The sequence below is a fragment of the Acanthaster planci genome, linkage group LG09 (genome assembly GCF_054643075.1).
Source record: "Acanthaster planci isolate LZ-2023a linkage group LG09, COTS_SCS, whole genome shotgun sequence".
In the NCBI taxonomy this organism is placed as follows: Eukaryota; Metazoa; Echinodermata; class Asteroidea; order Valvatida; family Acanthasteridae; genus Acanthaster; species Acanthaster planci.
In genome coordinates, this window is record NC_141785.1 from 16098254 (window position 1) to 16119016 (window position 20763).

The window sequence follows — 20763 nt, forward strand, 5'->3', positions numbered from 1 at the left end:
ACAATGCGGTTGCAACATTTGAAAAGAAGAGATAACAGCACTAACATGCACCAAAGAGTAAAAAAAGGAACGGACGTATCTTTACAGCACATGTAAACAAATACATGTAATTTAAGTGCGTCACGCGCAATCGATTCGCACTGAACATGCTGCCATTCATCGTTTATTTGCCCACTGCCTGCGCGCAAGACCGGTGGTCTATGCGTTTATAGGTGTGTGGGTTAATATTATCATTGCTGATCTATGGTTATTATCGCGTATGCATTATGCACTGTGCTTTCGTTAACGCACTGCAGACACCTCAAAATAGACCTTCGCGCTGCGTACACACAGTGAATCCGCAGCGAGTATAATAAAACGTCAGAGAGATCCCGACTTGAGTTAAGTCTAGGTCTCGATATAGCAGAAACTAAGACGTCAGAGAGATCCCGACTTGAGTCAAGTCTAATAGGACCTTGGGAACGGTGTTCACCTTATTTGGAATTTCCTTTTTTCAATGCAATGCAGTATAATGAACATTCTTACAGTTCCTAGACGTTCCTACGTACATTGGAGGGGCGTCTGTGCACGCGAAAACCAGGAACCTGTCTACTCATCAACATGTGGGAGGCCGCACAGAAAGCGCGCCACAAACAGCGCGCCATCGCATCACGTACGCAGCTAGTCCGTGTAAACAAACCAGCGTGTCTGACTGCGAGTAAACCATTCACACTAGGCAACGTGACTTGATCGTTTCCTTGTCACATTCCTCGCCCAAGGCTCGTCAAATTCAGCTGGTCAACAATGGAGAAAGAAAGAAAAGTCTACAAGATTGTCCTGACTGGAGGTAATGCATTTTTACGCAAGTCCACGTACAAATTATGAAATAACAAATGTTTACCGATTTCGCATTCGTTGGGCTGGTGGTACTGTTACTACTACTGCTGTTCCCATCGGCAGCTTTTGTCTAGACTTTAGGGTGGCGTTTTGTGTGAAATTTATTAGCATTTACATAATACTGTAGTACATATGCTTCTTTGAGAACTCAAAATCACTATTCCGTCACACGGAGTATGACGGAGTTGTCAGGTAGTGACTTTGAGCTCTCGAAGTACGTAGGCCTATATTCCATGCATGTGGCATGTACATGTAACTGTGTAGGGTCCACAGTGTAATTGTGCATTATCAGCGTTTGCGTGTTAATGTCAGATTCATGACAGCCTTATATAATATTTATGATGATGAATGAATGGTAGACCCAAATTCGTTATCACCAGATTTAATGCTCAGTTTATCACATACTTTGCTTCTATGGAGGAAGGAAACCTTATGAGAAGAGTTCCATATACTAGTAATTCTTCCCTACAGCGACTTAATAGCCATCAGAAAGTAAAAACATGTCCAGAAAGTTCAGTTTAGGAGGGAGAACACCAAGTCGTTCACTGAGAAAACACAATTTTTGGGTTTGTGCCCAGGGTGTCAAGTGGCTTTTGTATATGGAACTCTTTCCAAACCTTTTTTTCTGGCAGTTTTGTTTGTGCTTTGCTGAGGGAATTTCTTGCATCTGGACCTTGTGCATTTTTGTTTCACATAGTTTTTCAACTTCTTTGAAGGCGTTTATTGGACTATATCAATTATCAGTCCAAAATTACTTTTGAAAGGGTTCCATATACGAATAACACTTGATGCCGTTGTGCACAAACGGTATGAGACTTGTCTGAGAAAAGTGTTTTCTAGGTAGATGCAACAGAATTTTCTCAGCTAAATTTCACTTTTTATGACATGTTCTTAAAAAATGTAAATATTCATCACCACTTTACTAGGCAATGATCAGACTACCCCTATGCTTTTTCACTTGCTAAGCTTGCTGTTACCATAGCACAGCTAGGTATAAAGGCCCTAAACCATGGAACTCACTGGATCTCTCGTTAAAAGATATCAGCGGTCGATCCATATTCAAACACAAATATAAAAATCACTCACGGAATAATTACCTGTAAGTTAATCATTCACATACAGGTTTTACTGGTTATGTTCTGTCCCTTGTAATTTCTGCTATATTAACATGTATGTGATTGTATAAGTGTGAATATGTGTGTGTTTGTAGTTGTTATTTAATTTAATTTAATTTCTGGGAGCCACTACTAGACAAGCTCTGCTTTTTAGAGGCCCCCATCCACATTTATTGCTGTAATATGTGATATTTACCATATTGTTATGTGGAGAAATAAACAAGATTGATTGATGTTATCACATTCTGACGGTTGTTATAACATTTTACGGGAAAATTAGTGTTTTCCGTATATGGAATTCTTTCCATTACTTGTTCAGTCTTGCAAGTGTTCCTCCTACACAACTGAAATTACAGCATTTTTGGGGGCATGTTTTGGGGATTTGACGTGGCTTTGTGTAAAAAAGATATTAAGTTTACCCTAACACTGATGTGAAAGTATTCCATTTATATAGTATATAAAGAATTCCTCCCCCCAGGTTCCCTAGGCCACTTGTCAAATTTGGTCATGTTTTCAAGACCAAGGAATAGAATTGTGATAACCCACTTTTTTCATTCTTATGATGGAGTTGTTTCAATCCACTTATTTCTCACATGAGTCTTACGTGTATGTACACACATAGAAGGAAAGACAACAAAGTGTGTCCATCCCCGATATTTTAGTTGTTTTAAAATTGCCTCATCTGTTTTTTACCTAAATATGGGAGATTTTGTCACTACGAAAGTGACAATCCCATTTTGGTTGGGAAAACCGAGGAAGAGGGTTGTGAAAACAATTGATAAGCGTGGATAAGAGTTTGACATCAGTGTTGTTCAGCCTGCAGAATCCAACATTTTCGACAAAAGGTCCTTTTCATTTCTTTGGTTCAACAAGATGCAGTGCACACATTGGTAATAAATGCCTTGATGCTGCTTATCCAGCAAAAAGTTTCTCTGACAACATGAAATGGCGATATGCCTCTTTTGTGGCTGCCATTATTGACTCAAATGCAAGAATGAGGGAGGTTGAAGCCTCAGATACCAACCTGCAGCGTGTACATGTATCCAGCTGGCAGGGTGGGGGAGGCAGATATCTTTCTTGCCTGCTCGGAATTCTACAGGTACCTCTGAATGATCTTATTTGCCACAATAAACGACTTTCAATGACCAAAGAGGACGAATCCAGGGAGTATTATCCAACATGAAATCAGTTGTTTTTTTTTTCGCCAGACCAAGACCCCAAAAACTGATATTTTGCAGTTTGTCTTGAGAATGTTTAGTTTGTACCTGAACTCTTGAGGATGGCTTCAAATGCTCAAGTAACCACTTGGAATGCAAGATTTGGCCATCCTTCCTCAAAGGAAACTTGATGTGGCATCAGTTTGTTTCAAAAGGAGTGGTAAACGAAAGTGTTGTTACCATCATGCCAATGCTCTCCAGCTACAGTGTAAGCATAATGCAACAACTTTACCTGGACAACAGACATTGTTGCAGCATCCTCAATTCATATAAATGGCACAATTTCATTTTTAAACAGTCAGCTTATGAATGTGTTTCCACAGGCCTTTGGTAAACACTGAGTATACAACTTTCAGTCCTTGTTGGATACTGTATTCAGATTTTAATACCTCCATGGCTGGATTGCAGTTTCTGAGTCCATTAGTCTTGGCTCCAAGACATTACTATCTGTGAACGCTTTAGCACAGTAAATTTTGCCAGTCAACAGAGGTCGCAATGTGACGGACAAGGTCTGTATTCGCAGTAACTACATGTATGTGTACGATAATCTTGCACAATTGGCCATCACATAGCGCCCTCTGTTGACTGGCAAAATTGACTGCACGAACACAGATAGTATTAATTAACAGTAATGTCTTGGAACCAAGACTGTGAGTCCATGGGCAACTCGAGACAACATCAGTAATGTCAAACATAATGTCTCTCCCTGTGTGATTCAGGACCTTGTGGGGGCAAGACTACCGGGCAGGCCCGCCTGGCAACATTCTTTGAAAACCTTGGGTACAAGGTTTACATGGTGCACGAAACGGCTACCTTTCTCCTGTCGTAAGTATTTTTGGGGCTTCGTGAAACATTAGCATGCAAGTAAGAATGTTCACGTTCATATCTTTTATTGTACAACTAAAGGTCCCTTGAAACAGACTAGTGATAGCGAAAAGCGACAGTGGAGAGTGTGATTTGATGTTGTACATGGGTAATTCCAGAAATTAGGAGTCCATTTTTTTTGTGTCTCTGTCACATCTTACATATGATTTTTGTAAGTTCAGAATACATTTTCTAATTTCCAAGAGTGAGGAATTAATGCAAATTACGTGCCAAACAAATAGCAATAGTTGGAAATCAATTCTGGTGATATTTCCATGTCAAACAACAAAGGTAAGATGTAACAGGGACACAAAAATATCACACTTTTGGAGGCCTAATTTCTGGAATTACCCACATCCATACTCAAGGTGGAAACCTGTTTGGTATTCACTTGTATATGTAAATGACTTTTCACAATAATAATGGGCCTCCCACAACAAGGAACTGCTCTACCATGCCAGTCAGACTGGGATGTTATGTAATGAAACAGTTAAGTCCTCAGTCCCCCAGTTGCAATGCCAGCAACTTTGAAAGGGCTCTCAGCTTTCTAGGCAAAGCAGTTAGTCACCTTACTGCACAGTTTGTCTGCTCCCAGTGGGAACAGTACCACAGGAAACCATTTCATATGCAGCAAGGTATGAGACGGAGAGAACCCCCCTTGCTTTGTGTTGGTCATTGCCTCGCAGGAAGCTGGGGAATTCCTTTCAGACATCTTGGGGGGATGTGTTAAGTAACAATAGTCTGGAATGTGTATAGGGATTGGACATGTTGGGGGGGTACCCCTCGGTCTCATTTCTTGCTGGGTATAAACCATTTCATTCGATATTATTTTACTGTGGGGATTCAGAATATCCTTTACTGCTCTTTGTGTCAAAGGACCCAAACTTGACATGTTTGTTTCTAGGGCTTGTTTACTCATCGTAGGTAATAAACATTTGTTATTGCTTATCATTTTTTTTATGTGGAGTTGCTTGTGATATCTGTCTTTGTAAGCTATTTTAGTGGGCACTTGAATTTTTATGAGGTTTGCTGCTTTTTGTTCAAGTGGAGAAAAAGGTCTGTTTTCATCAAGGCTCAAGCACATTTATACAACCACTCTAACCTAACCTTCCTGGCATTTCAAACACTGTTTATTTTCCCTCAATCACACGGTGCATGTGGGCATCTAATTACACCGCTTCTGTGCTGATCAATGCTGTAGTTATTGCAATAGTACCTAGCATAATTTATTTATTCCTTATCGCACAGTGTGCGGAGTACCGGGCAGATCCAGAATTGATGACCCAGAACAACTGTACTGTTCTATCAATCAGTTGCTCAACACCAAATGGTGTTGAGACATTACATGTATGTGTAAGATCACTTTAAAAAGGAATTCAACAAAGTTAATTGTTGGCTGGATAAAAGATTTAGGGGTGATGATAAAAATTATGTCAGACATGTTCAGTCTTTGGATTAATGTGTTACATTAACAAATATTCTAGTATATAAACTGAAATGGAAAGAGCATGCTTGAACAATAACACTGCCAGCAGAATGATTAGAAATAACATAATATGCATTCCTTAATGTGGGTATTTTTCTAGTTGATCACTTTGTTTCCGTTAATGATTCATACATGTACATCAATCAGGATACAAGGTTGTATGTCAGATCAAGGTCGCCCCAATGAGGCTTTGAATTCAGCAATGGGTGTTTTATGTTAATGAAAAGAACTGAAAGGCCAAAGGGACATGTAATAATGTTGCACATTTCTCGTTTTGTTTTCTTTTTACTCGGTAACCATTTCATGGATAAGTGGCCCCAATAGTACACCTAAAAACCCCACAGCGGTGTATATGCTAATGCTAAGGGCTTCAGTGATGTGTCGCATGCTGTAACATGTATGAAACTCAATCTCACAAACGATCTGCAATTTTTAGGGATTAGGAATTTTTATTTATATCAAATAATGAGATTTCAAATCTGGAGGGAACTCTGACAAGAGGTGATCAGTGAGCTAAGGAATCAATGAGAAGAATTCCATCAGAAAGAAGAAGATACAAAATGAAACACTTGAGTTAATAGTCGTCAGTAGGAAAAAAGGGGATTTTGTTTAAATGTTGTAGCGGCGTTCGGTCCTTGAGTGCACTTCCATGAAGTGGATTTAAAATGAAACAATTTCAGGTAAATGCGAATATGCAGAATGATTTTAAGAAGTAAACAGACACTCTGAGGACTAACACAAGGACCAGAGAAGGCTGTTTTCAATTTTTAGAAGCTCCATAAACACTCAACTGAATTCACAAGTGCATGGCTTTTCGAGCTCCCTACCTTGGTATTTCGTGTATGCATAATTATATACATGTACTTCATACAATGTACATACACATGTGTAAATAGTTGACACAAAGTTCCAGTGATGAATTCATGGTACATGTATTCCTTTGATATGACCGAGCAGTGAAGTGTTCTGAAAATCAGATTTCAGTTTACAGACATCATTCACAATAAAAATGAACGCCAGATTTTGTCAATTGAAACCTAAAACCTCTAAAAGGAGCGGTTCCATTTAAACCTTTTGGAAAATCTGTCAATGGATTTGGAACCTTTTCATTTAAATGTGTAAACGTCCTACCCGTATTTGATACACATTTCTTGGTATTCTCACACAGTCAGGCAAGTTTTCACTCAAGAAAAAACAAATAAAGTATAAGTAGAAACTTAAGTATTTTTTAAAATCATGAAACAAACTATATAGGGAAACTAGGTGCTTTTAAATGATTGTAAAGATGAACAAAGAAAATTGACTGGAGTGGGATTTGAACCTGTGACCTCCGGAACACCGTACCCGTGCTCTATACCAACTGAGCTTTTTTTTTAAAGCACTTCAAGCTTTTCTACATGTATGTCCTGTCCTGACTTGGGAATGAAATCATTTCATGGCCCGTGATCTCTTTTCTGGTAAGAAACAAAACTGAAAAGAGAACGTGAATGGTCTGTTATTGCACTGGTGATGATTCCATTGTGCATGTAGGACCCGAGTCCATCTCTGACATGTGCTTCCAGGTCTATCGCTCTCGTTCGTTGTTGCAAGCCCTGGGAATATGCCATGTTGTAAGCTGGGTATTAATTCCCTCCATGGAATTGTCAGAGGTTGATTGATAGCCCACACAGGTGATGAATGCTGAGTAATTAATGTAAACACACAGCAACTTATCCGTTTTTCGACCTGTTTGTTTTGCAGTGGAGGAATAAAATGTGCAGAATTGAGTGATGACGAAGGTAAGTTTTTATGGTTTTATAGAGGGTAGACTTGATATTTTAGAGTATTTTGTTGGTGCACATAAGAAGAATAAGGTTGGCATAACCTGGAACCTAACAAGGCTCCAATGGTTTATAGCCGGAGGTTGAAATAGGACTCATTTGGCTGTGTAGTCTAGGGTCATAAATGTACTTGAAAGCAAAGATTCCTTGTACAGTATGTCACCCAGGCTACAACGTGAGATCTCATTACTCTGGACATGTGCACAGTTTCAGGTGATAACCTGGCAGCCATACCATGAGTCAGATTAGTGTGACATGGGATGGAAATGTTTTGGAGAGATTAAGAGAAATGAGAGACATTTTGAACTAGAATTTCCTTTGATAAGTTCAAAACACCTCATTTTCCAAATACATCAGAAAGACCGTTATATCATACCATGTAGACCCAGAATGTTGTTTGATTTTTTTTTTTTTAAGATTAGGAAACAGAAATGTGTTACAGTGTTCTCCACAGCCTAAAATTATAGCAGGGCGGCACACAATGCGAGTGCAGAGCACAAAGCCATTATGGCGTAGGGTCCTTGGCCCACTCAATGACCCTGGGAAATTTTGGATTCTAGATGCTCTGAGGTGCGATCAGAGGTATTTTCTGGGCACTTTCTTTTGACTCCTTGAATCAAATTTGATTGTTATCGGGAAGTCATCAAAAGTTGATTTTTTTTTTCTGGGGCATTTTCTGTTTTTTACTGATGGGAACTCACCATCGAGCTGATGGTTCGGGGGTTACATGTACGTATGTGGGCACAGCATGAGTGGATGATGTACTGTCGCTTCCTTAATTCCACATCTCAAAAATAACTGTGGGTGGATTCCAGCGACAGAATCCTATAATTGTGGTGAAAAATGGTCAGTAGTCCACCTTGTGTATTGGAAAAACTGCAAAATTACTTTCAAAATTCAAGCTTTTAATTTAGGCTTACGGGATTGTCAAAAGTGACAACACTTTTTCTAGTTGTGAATCAGTTTAACCAATTCCCAAAAATGACAATTTTTTTTCTTATATAAAAAGTCAACCAGAGCCATTATAGCAAGCTGATTTTCTAATTAAGAATTTCTTGATTTTGAGAAAATTAGTTTATAAATAATAATTTCAGTGAATTAAAAAGTGAAACTTAGGTAAATTTTGATTCGAGTTTTTCAGCTGTACTGCAAACAAGCAGCGACTATCCCCCACGCTACACAGTTGACAAACCCATTACTTCTCATACATGTACATTTCTGTTACATACGTGTAGTTGAGTTTACAACATAACTGTGTGCACTTATGGTGTAATCTAGGAAAAAATATGCATTTAGTTTTTGGCCAATGCACCGTATAAAGAAAAATAAACTCTGAAAGTCATTTTGATTAAACATACATGTACATTACATGCAAAAGTTCATAGGACTGTTACGTAAGAAACAAGTATTTGGAATCACATGCACAGAATGACTTATCACCCGATATTTTTTTATCCTTTATTGTGGCTCTTGTGATTTTTGACAAACCTTTCGAAAATTTCAAACTCTGAGACGGAAATCTGGCAGAAAGCTGGCAGAAAATTTCTTTTCTAGACATTTTCTGAAAACAGAATTTTGTACAAGAAACTTACATTTCACTTTTCTAAAACTAAATGCCGGAAATTGGCTGTATTTCTCCCCCCCCCCCAAAAAAAAGGGCACATTCGAGGTATTGGTTCTTGACGTGACAAAATGAAAATGCTATGACCGGGAGATTAGAAACAGCCCAGAATTTCTGCTTAAATACTACATGTATACTGCGTCTGGCTTTAATCATAAAAGATGTGAATAATGCTGGTTGTGCTGAATAATGATGGCAAATTCATCATGTTTGTTCCATAAAGTGCAGTAAACTTCTTTGCATATAGATAAACTGTGAAGACGGTGGAGAACAGGGAAAATCCAACAGAAAAAATAGCAAAGTGGTGAGAATTTTGGCGGGGTGGCATAATCTTAGCGGGGCAGTCTACATTTAGACAGGGTGGCCCGCCCTGCTAAAACCCCTCGTGGAGAACACTGTGTTAGTATTTTTCTGTCAACAATGGCTAGAAAACGGAAAATATAACACACGTGTGGAATTCAATATTGATGGACAATAACAGCAAGATCCATTTAAATGGAATTTGTTGGCTTGCACACATCAGTGCATGTGACAAGTTGGCATGGTCTCCTGTTAATGCTGGATAATGTCTAAATCAGTGTTGTATTTGAGTCCATCACAGGTCCCTGCAAGTCTCTGTAAATCCATCACAAGCCTGTCACAAGTCATTCAGTCTTAAATCAATTCACAAATAAGCTGTGACAAAGCATTCTATTGTCATTGTTCACCCTCATGCCTGGGGCTGGTCTTTTGATGAGACTGGTGACTGGGCTTGTGGAGGGACTTGAATGCAACACTGGTCTAAATGCGAAGGGGTAGCGTGCTGAAGCACAGAGGTTGTTTAAACATGTTCCAGCAAATTCTGTATGTTGTGCTGTGTGATGTCGTCCATGGCCTCACATTCAAGGGATTCCTGTGGAGTTTGTATGCATGCTTGGAGGCTCAAAATTGATTTGGAACCCCAATCAAATCAATAATTGAGTCCAGACCTAAATTTCAGCACACAGGCTCCAAACCTTGCCATTTTCCTTCTGCACAGCCTACAAATTCCAGGCCAACCTCTTGAAGACTCTACTGCAGGCTGAGGAGACATTCTTCCAGCTAGCTGAGACTTGCCCTAGGAAATGCCTGGTCATCTGTGACCGGGGTGCCATGGACCCCTCAGCCTGTGAGTACAGTATGCCCATTTCTAGCTGCGGCACTTTCAATTCCTTCTAGCAACTTTCAGGAGCCAGTATGATTTTCAACAACACCTGCTTAAACTGAAGTGTTTTGTAGGTCACTTGAGAACATCAGCATGGGTATGTAGGGTGAAGACCCTGTCTGCACAGCCTTCTACCTGTATGTAAATGTACTCACACACACTGAATATATCTAAGCTGGCATGACGACAGGTACTATATTATTGAATGACCTTGCCTTTCTGAAATACTGAGCTAGCTCATTCTTTGGTCGTAAGCAGTAGTTTGTACTGTGGCACACTCCCCTTATTTAGGGGAAAATTGCCTTAAAAAACTTGGAAAAATTCCTACCCAGAAAGGAGCAATAAACCCTTCGTCCTTCATTGTGTTTGCCATACAAACAATGCATTTGGAAGACTCTGAGATAAATTTTTCTCACCCACAAGATTCCAACTAAAATGTTGTACACTGAAAAAGAAGAGTTGGAAGCTTATGAGTGTAATTGATATAAAAATATCAACCTGAACCAACTTATAACTATCCTCTTAAAATTATTCAAAGTACCAACAACCTCAAGAGTAGTTTCCTGAAGACTAACAGATGGATCATTGTTCCTATGTCAAGACTTTCACTCATCACCAGCTGTTCTCATTAGCATTTCTTCTTGAAAGAGACCGCTTCCACAGTGTAGCTGTGGTACACCTCTCAGTAATATTTCTCTGCCATGAAAAGTATCAAACAACGCTTAACTTAAACAGAATTATTTGCACGCCTTTGACTGGCAAAGTTCCCTGAACGTATTGTGGAGTATTTTACTGTTGTTTAGATCTAGCTGATGGCGAGTGGGACAAGATGAGGGAGGAGTATGGTTTCGATAACGTCGCCCTTCGTGACAAACGATACGATCAGGTTATTCACATGGTACGTAGCTCATCTTAAACACAAAAGCCCAGACTTGTTAAAGTCCCAGACCTTGTATCAACATTGTAAAGATTTGAGCTTGGAGTCATGTGCCCTAGTAACAAGTAGTAAGATTCCCATTTGGACCACAAGAAAAGACTTAAAAAAACCTGCCTTAAAAACCTGAAATTCGCCCTGAGTTGAAATGAACCCTCACTGGCGAAAGTTTTCTGACCGGGTTCTTGCACGTGTTTGGCGTGCATGTGAAGACCATACATTCCAGAATAAATTCATTGCACATACCGGTACTCGGCATGCTTCACTTTCAAACAGATATAAAGTTGCGCTCCTGTGTGGTGAGTTTACCAAAGGAGTGTCAGTTTCATTTGAAAACGGCATCTTTTTTTCCCACTTGGGGCAGATCGCAATTTCATATTTTAAAGCCAGTGTACAGATACATATTTAGCTTAATAGTTAGTCCTACTGCATGCAACTCACCAAGTAATACTAGCATCTGGCATGAAAAACTGCTCGGAAAAAAGGATGAACAAATGAAAGCTATTGAGACAAGTTACTCGCTGTAGCATTGGATGCTTGTTTTCCACTATATGTGATGTAGAGACAGTTGAAAAAGAAGTGCTGATCCTGTGTAGTAATTGCCGTTATGTCGCGTTTGTAGATCCTGCACTTTCATTGGTTTAAAAATGTGACTATCTGTATCATTCTTTGATTTCTGTTATTTGTTGAAACACAGCCACTGGTGTTCTTGCTACATGTATCTGTATGTATGCTGCGACTTATTGGACAAAATATCTAGTGTGCCTTGAATCTCCCCCAGCCAACATCCAAACACATTAATCCCCCGTTTTTTTGTACGCACAAAGTCCAAAAAGTCTGTAGAGGCAGGCAGTGTGTTGAATTAATGAACTTGGCTGCTGTACATAGCCTACTTTGGTAGCAAATGTCATTTAGTGGATGCATCCCTCACAGTTGAAAAGATGAGATTGCAGTAAGAAACAGCTCACAGATGCTGTTCGAATGACTCTATTAAGTCAGTATTTGTGACATTTGATTGTATGAAATGTCACCAAGTTGGTCTTACGGCTTTATCGAAAATCTAAGTTTTTGGCCAAATTAATATCATCAGCAAACAATGGAAGAAATATAAACCAGAAAGTTTCAATTTGCGTTAACCTCGATTCCTCAGCAATCGGCTGCCAATGGAGCAGAGGAGTTTTACACTGGTTCCCAAGGTAACACCACACGAACAGAGAGCTGTAGTTATGCTGTCAAAGTCGACAATATGACCAAGCAGGCCTGGGTCGGCCATCCCTACTTTGACATCATTGACAATTCCACCGACTTCGAGGGCAAGATCAAGCGCATGATCTCTGTAAGTTTCAAGTTGTCTTTTAGGTGGCAGATTTTTTTTCGGAATAGTGATGAAGATCTCCTCTCATGAGTGAATGTGAACTTTGCACACACCGAGAAACGGAGAATTGATTGTTGTCACTATGACAACCCCTGTGCTGAACAGTTAGCGGAATTCTTCATCCCTGTCCTAATCTTACCCTCATGCATACACACATTTTGTCAGCCCCAGTGGATGTTGTTGCTAGGGAACAGAGCACCACATTCATGCATGCAGAACCCACTGACTGTCTAGCACAGACTTTGAAGCCTTTTTGTTTTCTTTGGTGTGTGTGGGTAGACCATCGCAGATCGCATGGGCCTTGACATTGGGGACCGTCTGGCCAAGAACAGCATCAAGCGGAAATTCCTCGTCGCTGAACATCTGGATGAGAAAATGTTCCCGCCATTTGAAGACTTTGAAGTCAAGCACGACTACTTGACCACGTCCAGTGATGGGACAAGGGCCAGATTACGGAAACGAGGCCAGAATGGTATATAGTTATGAATTGGGTTTGGGCATTTTTTGTTTATTTTTTGATCACTTGAATTATAGTGACACAGCCCTGAGATTTAATGGTATCATTTAACAATTATTGAGCCCTGTGATGAGGGATGTGATGTGCTAATGCCCGAGGTACTCATAGCACCAAAGGTGAAGTCGAGTATGCTGTGTGTCCACAAGGACTTCTCCACTACCACATCAATATTACCGTGCCTTAAAACGTCACGCTTGGAAACAATATCTCAAGTCTTAAAAACCATTTTGCCTCAGCAGACATTACATTTATGTTACATTGTTACATGACATATTGTTTGTCGTGTCTGTCAAAATAGTTATGAATATTTCACCTGTCTTATGTGTTTCCTGTCCAGGTATCTACACGTACATGCACACAGTTTGCCGTCCAGAAATCACCCAGCAAGCTATTACACTTCGAACACCGGTAACCTCCAGACAGTACAATGTAAGGCTGTGACATCAACATCAGTAAATTCTCTCGACAAAAGTGGACTTTTTTGGTTTAGGACCAGCAGGGGCGACTCGCGGTGAAATACGCTGCCGCACATTCTCAGTTGAAGAGGCCCCTTCTGAACATCTTGCTTAGAATTGTTCTCCCAACCCAACCATCACGTTCCTTCACATTCTTTGGACATGCCACTGTGCCAGCACAAATACATTTAGAGCCTCTTACATAAACTTAGCATTGTTGACATATGAAGAAACTTGACCATAATCCCCTCGGATGTACCGTAATTTTCAGAATATAAGCCGCCTGGTGTATAAGCTGCAGCACGCAAGAATCGGCAAATTAAGATTTAAAGTCATCGTATAAGCCACACTGGTATATGAACTGCACCGCGGTGCTGACAATCAAACCACGAAGGTCATCGTGCTGCGTACTGAAGCGCCAATACAGCATGTACGATACGTCAGTGGTTCCATTACACGTGCAATCCTAATAAAAGTAAGCAAAACATGAATGAGTGTCACCATAAAACGTGAATTTTAAGTCCTCAAATTTAGTACTTTTTGCTGGCTGGATGGTGGTCCTGCATGGGCCGCGTATCAGCTCTTGCCTTTTTTTCCCAGCGGCCAGCAAAAGTTACGCAGTCGGGGTTATACAATAAAATCTTGGTAACTCGTATTCAGTTAAGCGGAAAGATCGTTTTTTCTCATAGGTGGACTGTTTCTGGCCAAAAGAATAGGCTTTTATATAAAAGAAATACCTCTAACTATCCACAACACTACATCAGATTATCTCTAGGTTTTTGTGACGCTGATCCAACAAACACCACCAAGTCACTTCAAAGATAATTAAAAGTCCGCTACGAGACCTTTGTTCAACTCATCATATTGGAACCACTTGTGTTACATGCATGCTACACTGCATGTGACATGGCACACACGCACCACTGCGATTGCGCAAATCCTGTTTTCAGGCTAGCTTGACTGCTATTGCAGACCCATTCGTGGACAATCCAATTGCTGCCTCTTTCCGATAACCACTCGACAACTGACCACGGAAGGTGTTGTCATCAGAAAACCCAAGTGAAAAAACCCTGAAATTCTGTGGCACGTCATGCTAAACATGATCGGCGAAAAGACGAAAGATCTGCCACACAAAGGTACACCACTGAAGCGGTTGATTTTTATTTAACGATGGAAAGAAATCTTTAGGTTACAACAATAAAACAATCTTTGTATGAAAAATGATTATTCGTCTGCAAAAAATACACCATGAGATTGAATAAAAAGTGGCAAAATAATCAAACAATTTTGCCACCGGACAAGTTAAGTTTAAGATTACGTACATGTACACATTTCATGTAGGTGTGTGTTTCTTGACTCCATGACTCGGGGAATTCCATTAATAATGTAACCTGAAATCTGGACAACTTGAATTTTTATTTTTTTTCTGAGGTTTGAATTTGTAGATGTAAACAGCAACCAACAAAAAACATGACTGCGCCACCTGCATGTGGCATGCTTGGCCCAGGCTCGGCTTTTGTGACTGATTTTATCCTTCAAAGTTTGCCGTATAAGCCGCCTGGCGTATAAGCCCCAGAGACATTTTAAGCATAAGAATCAACGTATAATCCAGGGCTTTTATTCCGAAAATTATGGAATGTAAAAATCGTATTGAAATTGGATAATTTAGGACTGTTAGGGCTACCAAGAAAATGTGATTCACGTGTATGTCAGAGGTTTACTTAAACTGCTGCGTCCTGATGTCAAAGGAGAGTTGTATGATATGTTGATATTGACCTTTTCTGTTAAGCGTATCAAAAAATGACCTCTGTTGTGAGGTTTGGATACTGCCTTGTAATTTGAATCTCTTCTGTTTGAAACATCTGGAATTTAGCATAAAAGTACTATAACCTGAGACGAGAAAACTTGTGTTATTTGTCACTTTTATTACTTATCTTACTTTTATTGTGAGCTTGAAGGACAGGGGGGAGTCCCATTTCTACCCTGCCTTTTGTTCATGGACATCTGTTTTGTATTTCCATTTCCCCTGGTTCTTTTCTCAACAGATCCTTCTTGCTCAGCGTGATCCAACACGGTCACAGATTGTCAAGACACGACGCTGTTTCCTGTGGAAGAACCAATACTTTCACATGGATATGTTCAGAGAACCCAGCAATGACAGGTAATGTCTGTCCTGTAATGACTGTGAAGAACCATGCTCATTTGTATGCTTTGCCAAGCATAGCAAGGAGCATGCTCGTCGCTAATTAGCTTAACCACTTGATATGGTAATTATGTTGCTGCTAGCTGACACGGCACCGGATAATTTTCAGCCGAAAAGCCTACATTTTAAAATGGCAAGATACCGCAGCCACAGTTCATTACGAAGTTGGCATTGGAAAGTTGGACCCTTGCAAGTCATTGTAAAATGTGTGACATTTCTTACCATATTTTTGTAACTCTGCCGAACCCTGCCTTTGAGTGATAGGTACCACAGCGCAGGCCAGGCTCAATGCTAAGTACAGCTCGAGGTTACTTCCGCCGATATCAGCATGTTTGCTTGTGTGTACAATCCTGACATACCTAGTATGGACCTGTGAGCAAACGAGGTGTACGCAATGCAGAATTTGCTAACTTTGTGTGGACTAAGCCAGGTCCATGAGAGGTTACCCCCTTTCTAAGAACACTTTGACGGCATGTTGGGGTCACGGTTATATGTAGTGTTACATCCACTTTATTTGTGTTAGCCAGTTAGTACAGCAGAAAAGATGTAGAAAACATGTTCTTAATGATCAGCTATAATTGGCTATGAAAAAGAGATGGTTTCTGGGAATAGATAGTCTTAACGAGTGTTAGTGAGCACTTAGACAGAAAGTATACATAAACTTTCACCCATAACTGTATCCTTAACGGAGACAATGATCTCTGATTTCTCTCAGATGCAAAGGGCTGATCCTTCTGGAGACCTACACGACCATGACCGGGAACGACCTGCCTCTCCCAGATTTCCTGAAAATCAGCAAAGAGGTCACGGACAATCCTGACTACTCCATGTTCAACCTGTGCAAGATCTAAAACTTGTGAGACCGCGACTCGGATCTTTCTAGCGGTGTTTGTGCGAGAACCATTCATTGTCCTTTGATTTATTTGCAGTCTGTCAAAAAAATGTTACAAAGAGATACAAGAAAGACTATTTTCCAATCGGACGGTAATCACGATTCTTGGAAAATAAGATGTGAGATGACGGAGGAGGCAAAAGAATCGCTAGTTCACAGGTTTCAAAACTGCCATGTGTGACAGAGTTTTTCTCGGCAATTCTGCACATATACATGCAATATTGCAAAACAACTGTGCTGCAACATGTACAAGTACTTCCTACATTCTCTTAACCGTATGTGGTTCGTCGTGCAAATGAAGTTAATTGAAAGAAAAACTAAGAGAAAGACCTTGTTAAAGTGTAAACAGTCTGTAATAGGCAAATTGCAACAGATGCATAGAAAATCAAATTGTTTCCTCTGCTGGTTCAATCCAGTTGTAAAAAAAAAAATTGGCTTGTTTGAAACTGTTGGATGAACCAGGAACGTGTATGTGTTCAGTCAAGTTATGCATTATTTTCATCTTTTCTCTAAATGCATTCTCTTGTCTTTGTTCCCCGACACCCATCCATGATACATACATATATATGTATGGGTAATTCCAGAAATTAGGGGTCTGAAAGTGTGACATTTTTGTGTCCCTGTTACATCTGACCTTTGGTATTTGACATGGAAATATCACCGGAATTGATTTCAAACTATTACTATTTGTTTGGCAGGTAAATTGCATTAATTCATCACTCTTGGAAATTAGAAAACGTGTTTTGAACTTAACAAATTATATGTCAGATGTGACAGGGACACGAAAAAAAGTGGACCCCTAATTTCTGGAATGACCCATATGCGAGTCTCTGTCCACTTCTTGGTTGTACATGTGTGATGCTAATGGTCATGTATCGTATACCCAGCTCAGTATTACTACTCAAGCTGTTGAAGTTGAGAACTGACTTGCTGGGAAGCAGTTGAGGGGAAGATGGTTGTACCGCTGTCTTCATCTGCAGCTATTTATTGAAGGCAATTTTGCTGAACGGTATTGAAGCTGTAACATTTCAGTGAAATTGATTTGAAAACTGGGTAAGTTTTTGCAATATTTTTCTTTGCTTTTGTTGTGTTGTAAGGGTGGGAGAAGACGCATGGTAAAGTGCGTCACTGGAAAGTTGCAAACAGGATCGGAAGTACATGGTTACATCGTCCTGTCTTTGCTACACGTTCACCGCCCCTCTTGGCTCCTCCTTCAAAGAAGTAGATGTGTGGAGACCACCCAGTCTGATCCACAAGTTGTGTTAACAAAACTCAGTCCAAATTAATTGCTTGGGACTTCTGTGAGTTTGGTCATTTAATCCCTACTTGGTTTGGCAATGTTACCCATCAAAAATCATAAATGAATAAATCTCCAAAATTAAGTTTTGTATATCACAGTTGCAGTGCATTTTTTTAAAAATACTTCTTTCTGAGATGTATATAAAAGAATTTATGTATAAGTATTTACGTTTGCTTGTAAATTTATGTAAATATACTTTTTTCCACCCATACTTTCAGACAAGAATTTTTGTTTTACATGGTTGAAAGGTGACAAAAGAATAACTTGATACTCATTCATTTGTTTAAATATTTGATTGTTTTTTCCCCCCTGACTCGACCTAGCAAATCTCATAAGGCAAAAGTTCACAGACTAACCCGAGAATGCCCCCAAGCAATTGGAACCTTATGCCAAACCAACTTTCTGTCAGTGTTCTAAACATGAAGTGGAGAAGCAAAAAAATTGCCAACAGAACTTGGCTGTGCAAAAAGAGAGACTATTACAGACATCATCTATATGTTCTAAAAGACATTTGCACTGACATAATACACAATTCATCAATGCCACCTTGAAATATATGTGACCCACCATCCCCAAACCAGGCTGGAGTCGGTATTTGTGACATTGGACAATTCCTCTCCTTCATGGTAAAATTGAAATTCTGTCTGCAGAAAGCTTCTTAGCTTCTTACGGGTTTAATAGCTGTAAAACTCCCATGAAAATCTGAGCAGAGGAAGTTCCACTGTTTTAGGGTTATGAAGTTATCTACTTCAGCCTGGATTTGGGATGTTGCATCACATATAATGTTGAAGTTGAATGAAAATTACTGTATTTTGGCGATGACCACCGAAACATAGTCACTGGGGGCACAGGGGAAAAAAATCACTATGCCTTTATGTGGAAATACTTCAGACTGATTTATACTAGGGTTCCCTCTTATGCTGACTTGTATATTCACAGTCTTGGTGTGGTCTGACAGTTGCCAAAACCTCTAAGCTGTGCTGGAATTCTTGTGTATGAATCAAACTTAGAGTCGAAGTCACCCAGAATATAAGATATGTGAGGAAAAAATGCCAAGATTTGGCAAAATTTACATGTCTTTTTTTTAATGTTTTTCCATATTAATCTACAAGACAAGCCATTTACTAATTTGTCATAGGATTTTGACATGTATATTGTTTTGTGTGTTTGTTGTTTTGTTTTGTTTTTTTGGGGGGGCAGTTTATGCAAAGAAATTTTATTTTGAGTATGCAGTGCTTTGAAGAAACATGTTTTGGGATGAAACAATTATAGTGATTCCAGGTCAACTAATTTCAGATTTTAGTACAAACTTCAACGGATGTTTCAGGCAGTTACTAATGAAATGAAAATTGAATTACATTACAATTTGTCTGTTTATTCTTGAGATGGGTTTACTTTTTCATATTTATTCGCAACTTCACTTACTTTCACATATTTATTACATGTATTGAATTTCCATTCCAACAGAATTTGGTCAAAATGAAAACCTTAAGTTTTGATGCATGTTTACGAGAATATTTACATGTAAAACAAAATTGTAAAACACTCTTAAATTGTGAGTGTTGATCCTTGCACAATCCTTTTAAAGTGGTGAACTGAAATACAGAATTCTCACTTTCTCTGGGTTACGATTTCCAAACAACAATTTAAACTCTTTGTAGGGGTTAGTCTGATGCGTATGTATATATAATGGAACAATACCAGTTTTTATGTAATGGTCTGCTTATTGGAAGTTGCATCAAGCACATCAAGCACAAACACATTGTTTTTGCTTTGTTGGAAGAAGAGATTAAGAAAAATGTCAATTTGTTAATGATATTCATTTTTATTGCCTTTCTAAAGTTCCTTCTATAAATGGAAATGAATTGAGAGGTTTATGATCAGAATTGTTTTGAGAATCTCTTTTTCAGTACTTCTTGCTATTGAAATGATACAGTTGGAAGATTCATTATGACGCAAAAGAAGAGTTGGGCTCATTAAAATTTCTAACATGAATCTACACATAATCTTGGTGTTAATTGGCATTTACACCATGACTTCCATGTTGATCTTTGAAGCCAGGATTGAAAAGAGGGGAGAAAATATAAAATCAGTGTCATCCTAAAACGTAGATAGAAATATTCAGTGCTTTAAGCTCATGACAGGAAAATTGGCCATATATTTCCAGTCATAAGCCTATAGGATATTTCCATTTTACTTAGAACCTAATCTGTGTCCAATTCCGTAGAGCCATGAGGCACAGAACAGCACATAAACTATTCAGCCAGTGCAAATAGATTACCTGCCAATGTTGCATGCACATTGTGATCGGATCTCAGCAGGTTTTGCTAAGCATAAAAAATTCCCAAGCAATGTATTATGCCTCACAGCTCCATGAAATTAAGTGCATGGTCCTAATGTTAATGTCCGATTTATCTGTTATGAGGGTATTTTGTTCTTGGCATGAAAGGATAGGAATAAACTACGAATGGAGTGATTAACATGATCAATCATTTTAACCTGTTGACGTGTATTTGCTCGGTTGTAATCTTGTCAGTTTGTTTGGCATTTTCGTAGCCCACTCATTTATTACCCACTGACATAACACGTTTTTTAGAAACGTAGGTTTAAGGGAGGGGCAAGCCTTGTGATTTTTTTGGAATAACTTCACATTTAATACTTTCTTCAAAGAAATGTATTTACAATGGGCAAACCTCGTCCTTTAGAAAACAAGGTTGTGATGGTTTAAATTGCTGTAGAGCAAAATGTACGTTCAGTTGAGCAGAACACACTTGCCTTCCATATCTCTGTTTTTTCTGTACAGTAATCATCATTCTTTCGGTTCCTTTACTCCTTTATTTGTATGACAGGTTTCTGCAATTTTCACGCTTCAGATGACCTTCCAACTTTTGGGCACAACTTGATA

At 39.2% G+C, this 20763-nt stretch overlaps 1 protein-coding gene across 3 annotated transcripts; it reads left to right on the forward strand.

The window, feature by feature from the left end:
• The first annotated feature begins 216 nt into the window (after positions 1 to 216).
• LOC110984870 (TRPL translocation defect protein 14-like) lies at positions 217 to 20347 on the forward strand. 3 transcript variants are annotated; one of them, XM_022245455.2, is made up of 11 exons: positions 217 to 826; positions 3928 to 4033; positions 7299 to 7336; positions 10018 to 10146; positions 10986 to 11080; positions 12267 to 12452; positions 12771 to 12963; positions 13346 to 13437; positions 15509 to 15624; positions 16382 to 16522; positions 17446 to 20347. In XM_022245455.2, exons 1-10 carry the CDS (start codon positions 784 to 786, stop codon positions 16515 to 16517), a joined length of 1134 nt encoding a protein of 377 aa, XP_022101147.2. In that variant the 5' UTR covers positions 217 to 783; the 3' UTR covers positions 16518 to 16522; positions 17446 to 20347. The 3 variants fall into 3 exon arrangements, with proteins under 3 accessions (XP_022101147.2, XP_022101148.2, XP_086997745.1); XM_022245456.2 differs by having other exon boundaries at positions 219 to 826; positions 17656 to 20347; XM_087141619.1 differs by having other exon boundaries at positions 224 to 826; positions 16382 to 20347.
• The last annotated feature ends 416 nt before the right edge of the window (positions 20348 to 20763 follow it).

Coding starts and splice junctions, on each gene's coding strand:
- LOC110984870 (XM_022245455.2), top strand. CDS start 784: ATGGAGAAAGAAAGAAAAGTCTACAAGATTGTCCTGACTGGAG. Junction 4,034..7,298: donor ACGGCTACCTTTCTCCTGTC/GTAAGTATTTTT, acceptor TTTGTTTTGCAG/TGGAGGAATAAAATGTGCAG. Junction 12,964..13,345: donor ACGGAAACGAGGCCAGAATG/GTATATAGTTAT, acceptor TTTCCTGTCCAG/GTATCTACACGTACATGCAC.